Source organism: Enhydra lutris, unplaced genomic scaffold (assembly GCF_002288905.1).
Source record: "Enhydra lutris kenyoni isolate GAN:26980312 unplaced genomic scaffold, ASM228890v2 scaffoldscaffold4, whole genome shotgun sequence".
NCBI classification, from domain to species: domain Eukaryota; kingdom Metazoa; phylum Chordata; class Mammalia; order Carnivora; family Mustelidae; genus Enhydra; species Enhydra lutris.
Genome location: NW_019154088.1, coordinates 16,804,629 through 16,819,878, shown reverse-complemented (window position 1 = coordinate 16,819,878; position 15,250 = coordinate 16,804,629). Strand labels below are relative to the sequence as shown.

General features: G+C 43.6%; 2 protein-coding genes across 2 annotated transcripts in view; one reads left to right on the top strand and one right to left on the bottom strand.

Annotated features, from left to right (window-relative positions):
• Window positions 1–11,473: 11,473 nt before the first annotated feature.
• Window positions 11,474–12,221, bottom strand: LOC111159785 (vegetative cell wall protein gp1-like). Its single transcript, XM_022522390.1, has 2 exons — window positions 12,218–12,221; window positions 11,474–12,174 (listed from the first exon to the last, which is right to left on the bottom strand). Exons 1-2 carry the CDS (start codon window positions 12,219–12,221, stop codon window positions 11,474–11,476), a joined length of 705 nt encoding a protein of 234 aa, XP_022378098.1.
• Window positions 12,222–12,454: 233 nt separating this feature from the next.
• The window catches only part of LOC111158675 (fibrillin 1), a 229,692-nt gene continuing 226,896 nt past the window's right edge, over window positions 12,455–15,250 (top strand). Inside the window, exon 1 of the mRNA XM_022520875.1 lies at window positions 12,455–12,909. Within this exon, the coding sequence (XP_022376583.1) occupies window positions 12,746–12,909 (164 nt within the window). The 5' untranslated portion in view covers window positions 12,455–12,745. The remainder of the gene's footprint in view (window positions 12,910–15,250) is intronic.

Sequence of the window (15,250 nt, the reverse complement as noted above, 5' to 3'; positions counted from 1 at the left end):
TTTCTGCCCCTACACCAGGAACTAAATAGGCTACTGCTTTAAAAATGTATTTATTTGTTTTTAAATTCCAGTCTAATTAACATACAGTGTTATATTAGTATCAAGTGTACAATATAGTAATTCAGCAGTTCTATATATTCCTCATTGCTCATCAGAGTAAGTGCTTTTATTCCCTTCACCTATGTCACCCATTTCCCTATTCACCTCTCTTTTAACAACTGTCAGTTTGTTCTCTATACTTAAGAGTCTGGTTTTTTGTTGTTGTTTATTTCTTTTTTCCTTTGTTCACTGGATTTGTTTCTTAAATTCTACATGTGAGTGAAATCATACGGTATTTATCTTTCTCTGATGGACTTATTTCAATTAGCAGTTTATCCTCTAGATCCACCCATGTTGTTATAAATGGCAAGATTTCATCCTTTTTTAATAGCTGAATAATATTCCATTGTGTTCATGTACATATTTATATATATGTATTATATATATATTTATATGTGTATAATATACCACATCTTCTTTATCCAGTTATCTATCAACAGACACTGGGCTACTTCCATATCTTGGCTATAGTAAATAATACAAATAATGCTGCAATAAACATGGGGATGCATGTATCTTTCTGAATTAGTGTTTTTGTTTTCTTTGGATAAATACCCAGTAGTAGAATTACTTGATTTTATGGTAATTCTGTTTTAAACGTTTTGAGGTACCTCCAAACTGTTTTCCACATGGCTGCTTGGGCTAGCACTTTGATCTTGGACTTGCCAGCCTTCAGAAGTGCAAGATATAAATGTCTATTATCTAAGACACCCAGTCTATGGTATTTTGTTGTGGCAGCTTGAACAAATGAAATGTGGCACTATGTTGAGGTTGGCTTTCAGGTTCAGAGAAGATGGGCTAATTCTTGTGTGTGTACACACACACACACACATATACACATATACTCTCATCTAGTCTCTAAGTTCTTCTGGGCCAATATCTTTTACTTCTCATTATTCTATGCAATACCAATCAGTACTGTGAATATAATGTCTTTAGTATTCCTGGACCTTTGTGGCTCTCTTCACGCAATTCCAATAGACTTGTCATAGTCTCCCATGGGTATCCCAATAAGGTGGATGTGTTCCAGTCACTATGCAAGGAGATCTATTAGGGTTTTGGAAGAAGACAAAATGGGATAAAATGGAATTTCATGATTATAGGAAAAATATATTTTGTCAGTTAGGTTACCAAAATGTATTTCTCATATATATTTGGTCTTTGTCCACAGTTCCTGGATCATAGCTTCCAAAACTCTCAGAATTTCCTGAGTGATGAGAGCAATGGGAGCATCTTGTAATATTTGGTCTCTTCCTCAGTTCCTGAAAAGCTTCAGAGGCAAAACGGTAAATGGGACTCTTGTTATTCATAGCATGTACCTTTCCACCACAATTGGGTTTATGTTAATGAGAAGACTTTTGGAAATACCCTAAGGATGGGGACTCCTTGCCAGCAGAACCAACCACGAATAGAGAGATAGAAATGTGGGTCCCAAACCCTTAATCCCTGGGGGAGAGGAAATGGGCTGGAGATTGAATCAATCACCCGCCAATTAATTAATCAATCATGCTTATGCAATGAAGCTTCCATAAAAACACAAAAAAAAATGGAAAGGATTTGGAGAGCTTCCAGACTGGTGAACATGTTTAGATTTAGCGAGAATGGTGTACTCTGATATAGCATAGGAGCTCCACCCCCTGTCCCCTGCATCTCTTCCATCTGGCTGTTCACAGGTTATCTGTTTTTGTAACAAAGCTGTCATCTAGTAAGTAGAATGTTTCTTGGAGTTATGAGCTCATTAATTAACTAAACTCAAGGAGGGTAATGGGAATGTCTGATTTATAGCCATTTGGTCAGAAGTACAAAGGACAAACCTGGACTTGCGACTGGCACCTGAGGACGAGGAGGCAGTCTTAAAGGAGTGAGCCCTTAACCTGTAACCCAAGAGGGAGGCTCTTGGAACGTCCGGTCTGTAGTTGGTTGGTCAGAAGCACAGATAACAAAACGGGCATGTGATTGGTGTCTCAACTGGAGGGCAACCTCATGAGACTGAGTCCTTAGCCCTAGGAATATGATGCCATCTCCGGTAGATAGTGTCGGAACTGAGTTGAATTATGGGACACCTTGCTGGTGTCCAAGAACTACTCCTTGGTGTTGTGGGGAAACCGCCACCCCACACACCTTGGAAATTGTGCATAGAACCCCTTTATGCATATAAGCACACATGCAAAATCATTCTATACATTTTTAATTTTTGCATGTTTATAAAGTCCATGCGAAGTAAAACTGGCGTAAAACACAAACTGCCAATTATAGCACAATTATAGAATTGTAAATTTCCTTTGAGAGGGTAAAATTAAGGATTTCTATACCTGGATATATTTCAGGGAGCTGGTCACTTTAGAAATACAGATTCCTAGGCTGTATCTCAGACCTCCTGAATCAGTACAGTGTGAATATTAGGGGCAGGAATCTAAAGTCTGACAGACTCCTCAGTTCATCTTAAAGCAACACACCCATGGCTCTGCTTTCCACTGAAATTTAACCCCCTCATTTTCTTGAAGAGGAAACTGAGGCTCCCAGGAGTAAAGCAAGTTGCCAAGAATGCAGCAGGTTAGGAGTGAAGCCCAGACCAGGACCCACATGTGTCTTCTAATCCCATGCTTGTCCCATCCCAATTTGTGTGGTTAACATTCAAACTACAGGCATCATTTTCTAGAGTTTCCCAGACTCTCCTTTCTCCCATTCTATTACTTTGGACACTTCCCAGGGTTTGATTATCTGTGGAAAGTTATCTAATATGATGTCACAAATATTGTTGCTAGCAGAAAATCATGTCGAAATAGAGGAATTTCCTGCTACAGCATGTTATGTAGCACAAATGGCTTGATTTCCAAATGGAACACACAGGAGGCAAATTTTAAGCTTACTAAGTCCTATCAATTGTGATTGGAAAATACAAAACATCTGAGCTTTTGTAGATGCAAGAAATGCAAATGAAGGATGTCTAAGAAGCCCATTGTAGGCATAGGTGAGTGGATACATGGCAGTCCTGGCAACAGAAATAGAGTTTAGGGGAAGGAACAGGTTTAGGGAGTTTGCTGATACATCAGTTATCTATTTCTGTGGAATGAGTTAGTTCAAAATTTAGTGGCAGCAAACACCACACATTTATTATCTCTGTTTCTGCAGGTCTCTGTGGACACGGCTCAGTTGTGTGCCTCGGGCTCCAGGTCTCTTGGAGCAGCAATCAAGTTGTTGGCTGGGGTTGTGTTCTCAGTGGGAGGCTTCCAGACTTACCTGTGGTTGTTAGCAGAAGTGGGTTCATCCAGGACTGTTGTACTGAAGGCCTCAGATCTTCACTGGTTGTTGGGGTCTCCCAGTTCCTTGCCACAGGTCCTCTCCATAGGGCCACTCAGAACACAGCAGCTGGCTTCCAGCAACATGAGCAAACAGGAGAGCAAGAAAGGGCAAGCAAGATGGAATCCAAGTCTTTCTGTAACTTGATATCACAAGTGACATCTCAACACTTCTGCCACCCTTTAGCTGCTAGAAGTGAATCACTAGTTCTAGCTCACATTCAAGGGGAGAAGTTTACCCAAGGGCATGAGTACCAAGAGGTGGAGATCTTTGGGGATGATCTTGAAGGCTGCTGCCCAGCCTGTGGGAGGATGAGGTGGAGACACCCAGCAGGAACTTGGGCAACTAAATTTGAAGCTCTAGGGAAAATCTGGGCTGGAGATACAGATCTAGGAGTTAGTAGCATTTTATGAGCAGGAGGTGAAATCATGGGAATAGATAAAGTCAGCCAGGAAGAACATTTTTTTCTTAAGGTATCCCCTACTTACTAGTAGCTACTCATTACTAACTTTTTAGAGAAAATTCAGATTGGAAGTAAAAACAAAAACCTGCGGGAAAAAATAAATGCCACTAAGCAAAGCTACTTGTCATTCCTAACTCAGTTCAAACTTTGAGACTGGCCATGAAACTTTGGGTTAGGGCATGTGACATTTCCTGGTATGATTAGAATATTATTAAGATCCTGAGAAAAACTAATTGTCCGCAGAAATTCCTTAAAATAGGTGACTAACTGAAACCTGAACAGTCTCCTGATGAAGAAAAATAAAGTCTAGTTTGTGCTCTATCAATTTTAACTACCGATCCGACGGATCTGTGTTTCCAACAGGTTTGGGTGATGAATACTATAGATATTCATACAACACGATTAATCATGGTCCTCTAAAGGCCTCCTCCCACAAGCCCAGGACCCCTCCCCTCCATCAGCACCCGGCCCAGGGCGTGTCACAGAAGCCTTGGAGAGCTAGAGATATGTCACAGTGAAAGATGGGGAAACACCTCATAGTCTCCTTTGGCCCATGATCTCTCCTCCCTGTGTGCCTTTGCCTCATGCTCATCAGTTCTGCTGGAATGTTCTCCCAGACTGTTTTAGGCAGCCAAATCCTACCCTCCCTTCAAGGCTCTGCTTAAATCCCATCTCTTCCATTAAGTCTTCCTGACTGGACAAGCCCACCCCACTCCACCCCACCTCTCTCCTCCCTGGACTTCTGTCTTGGTGCCGCCCACTTTGCAGGCTAATCCCCAGCCATTTTCTGTGCTTGCTTTTGTCTTATTCATCAGGGGTTGGCAAACCACAGCCCAAGCCACGGGCCTAATCTCATCCCACTCGCTGTTTTCATACGGCCTGCAGGCTAAGAATGGTTATTGCACTTATAAATTGTTGAAATACTCAAAAGGAGACTAGTATTTTGTTTCATGTGAATATTACGTGATATTTAAATCCAGTGCCTATAAATATTAATTTTTCTCAGTAAATTTTGTGGAAATTTGCTTTCTTTTGCCTCTCTGCCCACTAAGCCTAAAATATTTGGCGCCTGTCATTTTATGGAAAGTTTGCTGACCTCTGCTATAGACACTTGATGTCTCCCTCCTGAGAGAGGGTGTAACCTTTCTGGGAGGACCCAGGGCTGACCCTTCATGGTAGCTCCTGTGGGGTCTACCAGAGCATGGAGCACAGAGCTGGTGTTTGGCAAATGCTATTGAATGGGGCTGAGAGAGAAGGCGTTTTTAATTTGTGATGGATAAAATGTTATGTCCATTCTTGTTGTCCAGGCTTTTCTCTAGTCTCCTCTGCTGTTGGGCTGGTATCTGTTATGTCTGGTGGAGAAAAAAAAATGACAGGGAATACCAGGGTGGATCACAGAACTCATGGCTAACACAGATGAAATGAAGTCTGGGAAGCAGAGCTTTTGTTTTGGGTGTGGAGGAACTGTTTGCTTTGGGGGATTGAGGTAATGAAAGTTATTTCAATAACATAATTTAACAGTTGTGCTTGCTTTCTGCCAGAAGTACAGCTAGGCAAACCTCACCCAGAAACAACTTCTGCAAAATGTGAAGATTAAACACTGCAGTGCTGAGTAAATTCTCTTCCCTGTTTGGCAGGACCTGAAACTATACACATGCACACCTTGGTTAGACTGTGTAAATTGTACCATATGGACACAGACTAGAGAGGGAAGCAAAAAAAAAAATAAAACAATTGTGTGAGGGTGGTGGGATTATGGGAAAATACATACCAAAAAATGCCATTTTCTTTAAATAGGTCAAATATTTCTACAATAAAAGCCCTGAAAATAATTAAAATGAAAAAAAAAATCACATTCCTTCTCTAGCATGCATACATTTTAAAGTTGGTTTTTTTTTTTTTTTTTCACTTTTCCCCTTCACAAAGCCAGAATTTTACATTGAGGAATTTTTAGGCGCCTGAATATAAATACAGACACAAACATGTACAACTTTTCCTTAAAAGGAATATCTATTTATGTCACCTTAAAATGCCCTTCCTTAAACTCAAACTCTCTCAAACTGTAAAATGGGAAGAACATTACTAACTTCCCACTGAACACAGTGCTTGCATAACCCAGTCTTAAGAAATGGTAGTTGTCATTAAAGGGGTCTCTTCCAATGCCCTAGACCTTATGATTCTCACAGGCAGATACAGCAGCTCCCTCACAGTCAAATCCTCAGCTTCTGACAATGGCTAGCATATTGTGACTGACTTTCAACTGAATTTGGTTAAAAGAATACATGAACTAAACAACAACAACAATAATAATAATAAATGGGACATATATAGTACTTCTATTTTTATTAGAAAATTATTTTTATTTTGTTATTTTTTCATTTATTTATATAATATATAACATATGTGTATTTACATATTAATTTTTAATATTTTATTCTATTTTATTAGATAATTATTTTTATTTTTATTAGAAAATTCGATGATTTTATTATTTATTTTATTACTACCTTTATTATTATTGTTGCTAGTAAGCAGGCAACTTAACTCTACCTTCAGTTCTTTTTCAGTGCCCAGAGCCATTCATTCCTATTACCTCCCAGGATGGAACATCTACAGCACAATCAGGCAATGTGACATGGCAGGGCTCCATCAATAGCTGTGAGCCTTAATGCTTTCCTCAACTCACAGAGTGATGAGGAAGAATGCGTGAGGTTTATAAATTGCCATCATATCACCATCTTGAAAGGAAATTAACATAACTGCATTCAACAACTATTCATTGAACACCTGCTATGTACAAGGAATTGTTCTTTGTGAAGGGATGTGAGCAGGAACTGGAAACTAAAGCAGAGAGGCAGGGAAGTTGACTAGAACAGCTGTTATGATCAGCCCACTTCCTGGGGAGATCTTTGTGACTGTAGCATGGAGTAAATGGAGCTCTCACATAGGATGCAGTGTACATTCAGACTGCAAAGAAGCTTGAGGAATGACTTAGGTAGAATAATACCATTTGTTATGGATACTGGGGGTGGCTCCCATCTACATCAGCCCTACATCTTAACTGGCATTTTTGTGGCAGATGGACAAGGTAGTGCTGATGAAATGAAAAGTACCCTTGACTTGTTGTCAAAGGCATGGTTCAGAACCTAGCCCTGCCTCTAGTACTAGTTTTGTGAATGTGAGTTTATTTGGCTATTGAAATTGAGACAGAAATAGTCCCCCTCCTAAGTTTGTATTAGTTATCTCTTCTTGTATAATAGATCACCCTAATAATTAAGAGTCTTAAAACTACAACGATATCTTTATTCTGTGAGTTCACTGGGCAGTTCTTCTGTTGATCTACTGGGTTCACACTTGTAGCTGCATTTAGCTGGCAGCTTGGTGAGGATCTCAGCTTAGTTCAAACATACTTTTTCATCCTGGACTCTTTCTTTCTTTCTTTCTTTCTTCTCTCTCTCTCTCTCTCTCTCTCTTAAGATTTTATTTATTTATGTATGAGAGAGAGATTGAGAGAATGAGTGGGAAAAGAGGAAGGGGGAGAAGCAGACTCCCTGCTGAGTAGGGATTTCCAGTCAGGATTCGATCCCAGGATGCTGGAATCACAACCTGAGCTGAAGGCAGATGCTTAACCCACTGAGCCACCAAGGTGCCCAACAGCCTCCACTTCTTTTTTTTTTATTTATTTGACAGACAGATCACGAGTAGGCAGAGAGGCAGGCAGAGAGAGAGGAGGAGGCAGGCTCCCTGCTGAGCAGAGAGCCCGATGCGGGACTCAATCCCAGGACCCTGAGATCATGACCTGAGCTGAAGGCAGAGGCTTTAACCACTGAGCCACCCAGGCGCCCCCAGCCTCCACTTCTTAATGGAAGATGATAAGAAAGATTGTGCTCATATTTTTCAGAAGTTGTGGTAAGGATTAGAGATGATGTATGTGATTGGGTGTTGTTTTTCTGATGTAAGTAGGTATGGTTCCTGGTAGCTGTCATGTATGCTTTCTGTTTTTGTAACTTCAAAATTCTACAATGTGAGCAGTATTGCACTGAGTCCAAAGCTAGTTTTTGATGCTATGACTGGTTGTATTAGGAAAGATCTATTTGCCACCATTAATGGAGGGAATTGGGGTTACATGAGAGTCTAGTTAACTCATTTCACAAAGTAATGCTTTAGTTTTCAATAAAAGACCTAGAATCTGATTTTAGAATATTCTTCTTAGGCTCTTGGAAATGCTTGTTCTCAGTAAACGCTAAACATCTTTGAAAGTTCTTGAGGTGGTACAGGGGACAACCAGACATTGTGTGTGTGTGTGTGTGTGTGAAGCATCAGTGCCCCCAGTTTTGGGTCATAGTGTTTTGGTCATCCTTTATGGAGTAACCCGTTTTCCATAGCAGGCATCTTGTTAGGACTGTGCACCAGGATGCTCCATCATCCCCTGACTAGGATTGTGGGCAGATTTCTTAAACCAGCTAGGCCAATTGGACCCTAGTCTTTGAATTTGAACCCTAAGAGAGGTGGCAAAAGGACTAAAATAGTTGGAATTGAATCACCAAAACAGTCTTACCTTGAAGAGTTTCTCTATTTGTTTCTGCTGCATTAGTTCCCATTTTATTCCAGAGTCAAGTTCAGTGAGCCATCTCATAACCTGATAATACACAAAGCAATTTTTTTTTTGTTTGTTTAAATTATCCAGAGTTGGTTTTCTTGTACACAAAGACTGCTGACACAGATATTTATTCAGGAGATATAGAGTAATGAGAGTGGCCTGGAAGCAAAAAGAGAAGACTAAATGATCAAACAGCAGCTGACAAAGTAGTTCTCTTTTGTAACAGTTTTCAGTACATGGTACACATTTCCTTGAATAAGGAATACAGCCTTGTTCTTAAGGGTCCATAATCCAGCTAGGCAGAATAAGTACAATAATTACAGAAAAAAATTATAGTTCACCAAACAATATATAAATATTCTAATTGTCAGTGCCTGACATGGTGCTTGACATACAGTAAGCATACTATAATTACGTATTACAATTAATACATTATTAAATGAATGATTCAGTTAGGTGCAGTGAAGTTCGAACAGGAGAGACCTCGTGATCAAAAATTCCTCATGAACAAAGAGGAATTTGAGTAGATTATCTTACAATGGGTAGAATCCTTTGAAATGAAGAGGAACAAGGGAGTTCTAGCCTGGACTTATTTTTCAAAAAGTGTTATAAACAGTGGTAAGTTTAAAAAGAGGGGGCTCCTGGATTACCTGGCATCAAGAAAACCTTACAGCAAAGACATGGTTTTCTGTATTTGTTACCAAATTTTGTTATTGGTTGTATGCTGCTCTGTTATATGTACATTGCCTAGATAATGGGGAATATTTCTTACATATTTAAAAAATGCATTTCTCTTCCAGTGATCAGGTTTTTTTCTCTTATCCTCTTTTGGTTAAGCCATGAGACTTATTGCCCAAAAAGGTGTTTTGTGGGTTCTAGAGCTCCCAAGCAATATGAAGAGGAAATAGAAAGTCTTTGCTCTACTGAAGGAGGGGGCCAAGGAGAAAAGAGGAGGAAAAAAAGGGCAAAGGCCAGAAGCAAGCTTTAATCTATATCTCTCCCTTAGAGATAAAGCCCAGGATGGCAGTTTGGAGTTGAGTTAGGAGTACCTAATAGAAATGTTCAGAAATGTTGGAAGGAGGCTTGCAGCGTACCAAGATTTGTTTTTTGTTTTGTGGGCAAAAACCTTAGAAAAGCCTGTGTGCAGTTGCTGCTGTGCAACATGTTACTGAGTAGAAGATTCTAAGAGAGACTGCAGTGTCTCACATGCTGTTGGAGTGTAGAGAAAGTGGGCTGTTTCCAGATTCTGCAGAGGGTGTAGAACAGTCCAGAATATTGTGGGACCTTCCTGGATCCCCAAGAGCCCTGCTGCTCCTGAGCAATGACTCCTCTGCTTAGACCACTTTCCCTGTCTGAACAACTCCCTTACCTTTCCATACCTGGGAGCTTTTAAAAAAATGCCCACATCGAGGTTCCACTTGAGGCTATTTAAGTCAGAACTCTGGGGGCTGATTTGTGCTGTCAAAAAAAAATTTTTTTTTTTAAATGGTCCCAGGTCATTCTACTGTATAACCAGAATTGAGAGCCGCTACCATAAGTCAAGTCTAGTTATGTGTTTGAATGTAAGTTAAATATCACTTCCTCAGGAAAGCCTTCCCTGATCAGTCACAACCTAGGTCAAGTACCCCTTGTTACAGATCTTCCAAGCAAGCATCCAGTATTCCTTCCTCTTGGCACTTAACAAGTGGGTTTTTTCAAGTCAACTTTCCCTATAGATTATCTGCTGTGTGAAGGAAAATACATCTGCCTTTCTCACCAAGGAGCCAGGTTCAGTCATGAGCAAACTGGTACATAGGTTGTGCTAAGTAAATTTACATCTTGGATGAATATCAACCAAATGTGTGTGACCAAGCCACCAACTCAAAGATCCACTAAGAGACGTTTTACAGGTGAGATCTTAAGCTACCACATACTTCTAGAACTATGACTTTAAATGGGCACATATTTTTGACAGTTTCACTGTTTTCATTCTTCAAGTTCACTTGTCATTGTTCAGCAGGCTCATCATCCCCATGATAACTGGTGTGGTCAACATTATTATTTCCATCTGGCGATGGGAAAGAGGTTAAATAACTTGCCCAGGTCCCCATACCCTATTATCTAGGCACAAACAATTGCAAATAAGGAAAGCCCCCTTCAACCCAATTCCTGTTTGTGCTGAGCTCTTACTTCTGGCTTGACAGCTGTGGCTGCTACATGGGGATTTTCTGGGGTCTCCAGTTCCAGCGGCCAGGGCCCAGGGTGTGACTTCCTGTTCTCCTTATAGAATATAGGCAACACTGGGCCTTATCCATATAAGGATGCCATAAATACTTCATTCTCCAAAGTCACTGTGCCTTGCTTGTCCTGGAGAAGCAGAGAGAGAGAGAGAGAGAGAGAGAGAGAGAGAGAGAGAGAGTGTGTGTGTATGTGTGTGTCGGGGAGGTGAACTAGGATTGTCTAAGAGAAGCCCAATCTTAGTTAGCTGTAGGCTGGCCAGGAGGACCATCCCTTCACCCCCATCCCAAATCTCAGCTTCTAACATTCACAGGCCCTTGAATCAGAAGGATCCCACTCAGGCACTTGCAGCATCTTGGATCAGCCTGGGTAGCTTGACCTGAGCCTCAGAAGAGCAGTGCCTCAGAGTGGGCACCCGACGCTTAGGGGGCAAGTGGCAGTGGTGGAGACCCCTTACACCACTACACACCAGCCTCTGCAGCTACGGGTGCCGCCGCGCGCGATGCGCCCTGCCGCAGCCTCCGGGACTCGGGTCTCCGCTCGGTGCCGGGCGGGAGAATCGCAGTGAGGCGGAGCCAGGGAGGCAGGGGCAGCCAGGACGCGACTCCCCTCGCGCGAGGGTCGCTGGGGCCTCCGTGGCCACCGTCTCCAACGCACATTCTTGATGCAGGTGGCACAGCTTTCCGCGCCCGCCGGGCTTCCCAGATCACGGGAGAGGCTAATCTCGGGTCTAGACCTCCCAGCGGCGGAGAGAGCTAAACCGCTACTCCACTTTTTCCCATTCCCCCAGCTCCTCACCCCAAAACGAAAAATCCCAGGCCGGACAGAACCTGATCACCTCTGCCTCCTCCCAACTGCGCTAATCCTGTGAGCAAGGGAGGCCCCTGCGCCGAGGCGGTGGCTGGCAAAGGGGAGTGGAAAGGGAGGATGGATGGGGCCGAGGGGTGGGGTGGCGATGAGGGGGATGTAGGAGGGGGTGTCATTTTCTTTTTCTTTCTTTTTTTAAAAAAAGTATTTCTCTCGCGAGAAACCGCTGCGCAGACGATACTTGAAGAGGTGGGGAAAGGAGGGGGCCGCGGGAGCCGCGGCAGAGACTGTGGGTGCCACGGGCGGAGAGGCGGCCACAGCTGGGGCAGCTGCGGGAGGAGTGGGGCAGCGGCTGCCGCAGCCGGGACCGAGGAACAGCCGCCGCCGCCTCGGGAGCCGGAGGCGCCGCTTCTCCAGTGGGTGCAGCCAGGGTCCCCACAGGGGTCGGGCGGCCACCGGGGCTGGAGTTGCAGCCACGGAGGCTTTTGCGTTTGCGCCGCGCGCAGGGCAGGGACAGGGACTGGGTGAGGGGCTGTCCCGGAACGTCCACAGCTGGCGCTGGCCCTCCCCTGCCTGACAGCTTCCTGGCCCGGGGCTCCCGGTGCCGGGCTCCGCGTCAGATGCTCGGGGGGCGGTGGCAGCGCCCGGAGCCGGCCGGGGACGGCGCAGCGGGCTTCCAGCCCCGCGGCTTGGCGGAAAGGACTGTCGGGGAAGCTGGGGCGTTCAAGCGCGCATCGCGCGCATTTTATGCCATTAAAAAAAAAAAAAAAAAAAAAAAAAAAAAAAACTAAACAAACAAACTCAGCGAACTGGCCCCGGGGTTTAGAACTGCTCGGGACATGGGTACTCTGCGGCGCGCTTTTCAGGCAGTGTCTGGGAGGCCGAGAGGTTGGCTGGAACCGCGGCCAGCGGGGGCCTGGGCTTTTCGGCCAGCCGTGGACCAAACGGTCTTCACTTACCCAAAGTAACTGCGCCACGCTCAGGCGGCGCTCGGGCTGGGCTTGGGAATGGGGACCCCAAGCTTCAGCATCCCGATGCCCTGAACGTCTCCCCTGCCTCGGCGATTTGTCTGTTGCAGCTGGCAGGGGCCGCCTGAAGTGGGAGCAGCGCCTGGAGAAGGCGGGAGGAGCCCGGCCCGGGGGACGGGCGGCGGGAGAGCGGGACTCCGGCGGCGCGGCGCGCTCTAGGGCGCAGCGGCGGCCGCAGATCGAGCCCGGGGCGCAGCAAGAGGCGGCGGGAGCCGGCGGCCGCTCGGCATCATGCGGCGAGGAGGGCTGCTGGAGGTCGTCCTGGGATTTACCGTGCTCTTAGCGTCCTACACGAGCCATGGGGCGGACGCCAATTTGGAGGCTGGGAACGTGAAGGAAACCAGAGCTAGCCGGGCCAAGAGAAGAGGCGGCGGAGGACACGACGCGCTTAAAGGGTAACAGAACGGGCCAGCTCCTTTGGTGTGGGTCTCACTTCCCTCTTTTCCCTAGTATCAAGATCCTGAGGGAACTGACAGGGTTGATTCTCCACACCAGAAGGATCCTTGACAAGATCTCCAGGGGGCACCTTAGAAGTGCAGGGGGTGTCCAGCCCTTGCCCCATTCGAAGCTAAACCACTTTGCTTCCGCTCTTTAAAGATTTCTGCGTTAGAGGGAATGCCATCGTTAAAAGGACTCTTGGGCCATTGTCGAGGCCGATTTTTGGAGGCGAGAAGTGTTCTTTGAGGAAGAAGGGGAGGAGCTGCGACTGAAAGACACAGAGAAGCCCGTTCCTTTCCCTTCGTACCAATTCCGGTTGTGTGTAGGGGAAAGTGCTTGCCTTGTGGGCACCTTTGCAGATGCTCTCTTGGTAAGGGAGCAAGGAAAGAAAGGAATTCTAACGACAGAGTCAGGGAGGACACATTCAAGGGTTGGCTCTCCTCTGAGTTATGCTTCCTAAAATTAGGGACTGGATTTTCTGGTTGATACTGTCTTTCCAGTGTCCACCCTGGAGGCAGAGCAGGGCAAATTTTTTGAGAACTTGTGTTCTTTGGGGTTGTAAGGGGGCTCTTCAATTCATTGGGGGCACTGATGCTTCTGTGGCCGGCCTTAGAGGGATGTTTTTAACCGGTGGTTTATGTGTTATGTACATGCAATTGAGCATTTCACTGGCTTCCTAGTCGCTATTACAGGAAATGTTTCAGCAGGAAATATTTAAATTAGGCAGGTTGACTGTACAAGGACTGTCATTTCCCTGAATTGAAGAAGGGTGGGCATACATTTTCCTTAAAATCGTTCAGAAGGAAAGAAAAATTTGTTTTTGTGAGATTGTTTAAATTCAAGCCTCCATAGAAGCAGAAAGCTCAACTGTAAATGATCCATTTTATGTCCTTGGAGGAGTCTGTTAAATGAGCCCAGACAGTATGCATACATAGAGGTTTTTATTAAGTTCTTTTCATTCTCATTGTTGCTCCTTTTTGAGAAGTTCTGTAGCTTGATCATATGATCCTGAATCACCAGTCGATGATGTCCTATCTGATTCTGTGGCTGAACATTTCCTTTATTCCTTTTTGTTATGGGCTGTTTTAACTATATATGGAGTAAAATTTATGTTTGTATGGCCCAGGCACAGGAAGAAAAAGTGCAGTAAACTGAATGGACCTGTTTTTGAGTCTTGGTCTAGACCATGGAGGGACAAGGTGATGGTCAGGGCCACGCGCTTGGGCTGTGGTAAAATATGCATGATTTTCTGGCCCCAGGAAATAGTTATGATTAATTTAGTTCCATCTTGGCCTTTGTGGAAAATAAGTCCAGGACTCCAACAGTGTTGGAAAGGAAATTTGCTTATCATGTTAAGCCTGATTCTGATCAGGCAGCAGACATTCATTGCTGTGTGCAGGGCCCATGCAAGCAAGTTCAACATATGAACTGAAACTCTGATTTTCATATGTTCTTCAAAGGACCTGAGTTAGTCTAGCATTCTTCCTTAAAATGTATGTATTTCTGCTATATATATATTATCTTAATAGCTAAGCTTGATGGCATTGCTCCTGTAGAAAGAGAGGAGGTGGGGCTTAATTTGGGGGATGAAAATCTGCAGAGAGATGTTAGGCCCCTCCAGACATTTGTCTCAACTCTATGTGCTGTCACCAGCCAGCGCTTTTTCTTCCGGAAGTACCAACTCAGTGTGAAAACAGAAACTAAGCTTTACTTTGTCGCTTAACAGAATGTCTCTAGTTTTACTCACACCAGCACTTCTTTCTCTTTTACTCTTTTATGATTATAGGGAAATACCTCTCTGTGTTCCTTGCAGTTTTTGGTCACTGACATAGATGTTATGCTATTGCAAATGATTCACAAAGCCTTCCTAAAAAGGTGTTATTAGTGGATAGTAATTATGAGTATGTCTCGCTCTCACATTATCTATAAGAATTTACATATATATAAAGATTAAAAATATAATTAACGTTTACAGTATAATTATCATATACTAATATAAAAATGAATCTTTCTAATATAAAGGTTTTTATTTTTAGAATTCTCATGTTATCTATAAGGACAGATATATATGTGTGTGTGTGTGTGTGTGTGTGTGTGTATTTGGAGAAGTAAAAAATAATATTTAAAAGGACATACAATTAAAAAATGTCCCTCTTACCTCTCAGACACCATTTTCATGTATATTTTTGTAGACCTATTGTAGGCATCTGTATCCATATACAAATATATATACATAATATATACATACACATGTACATGTATATGTATAGCATGTGACCTATTTAATTACATACAATA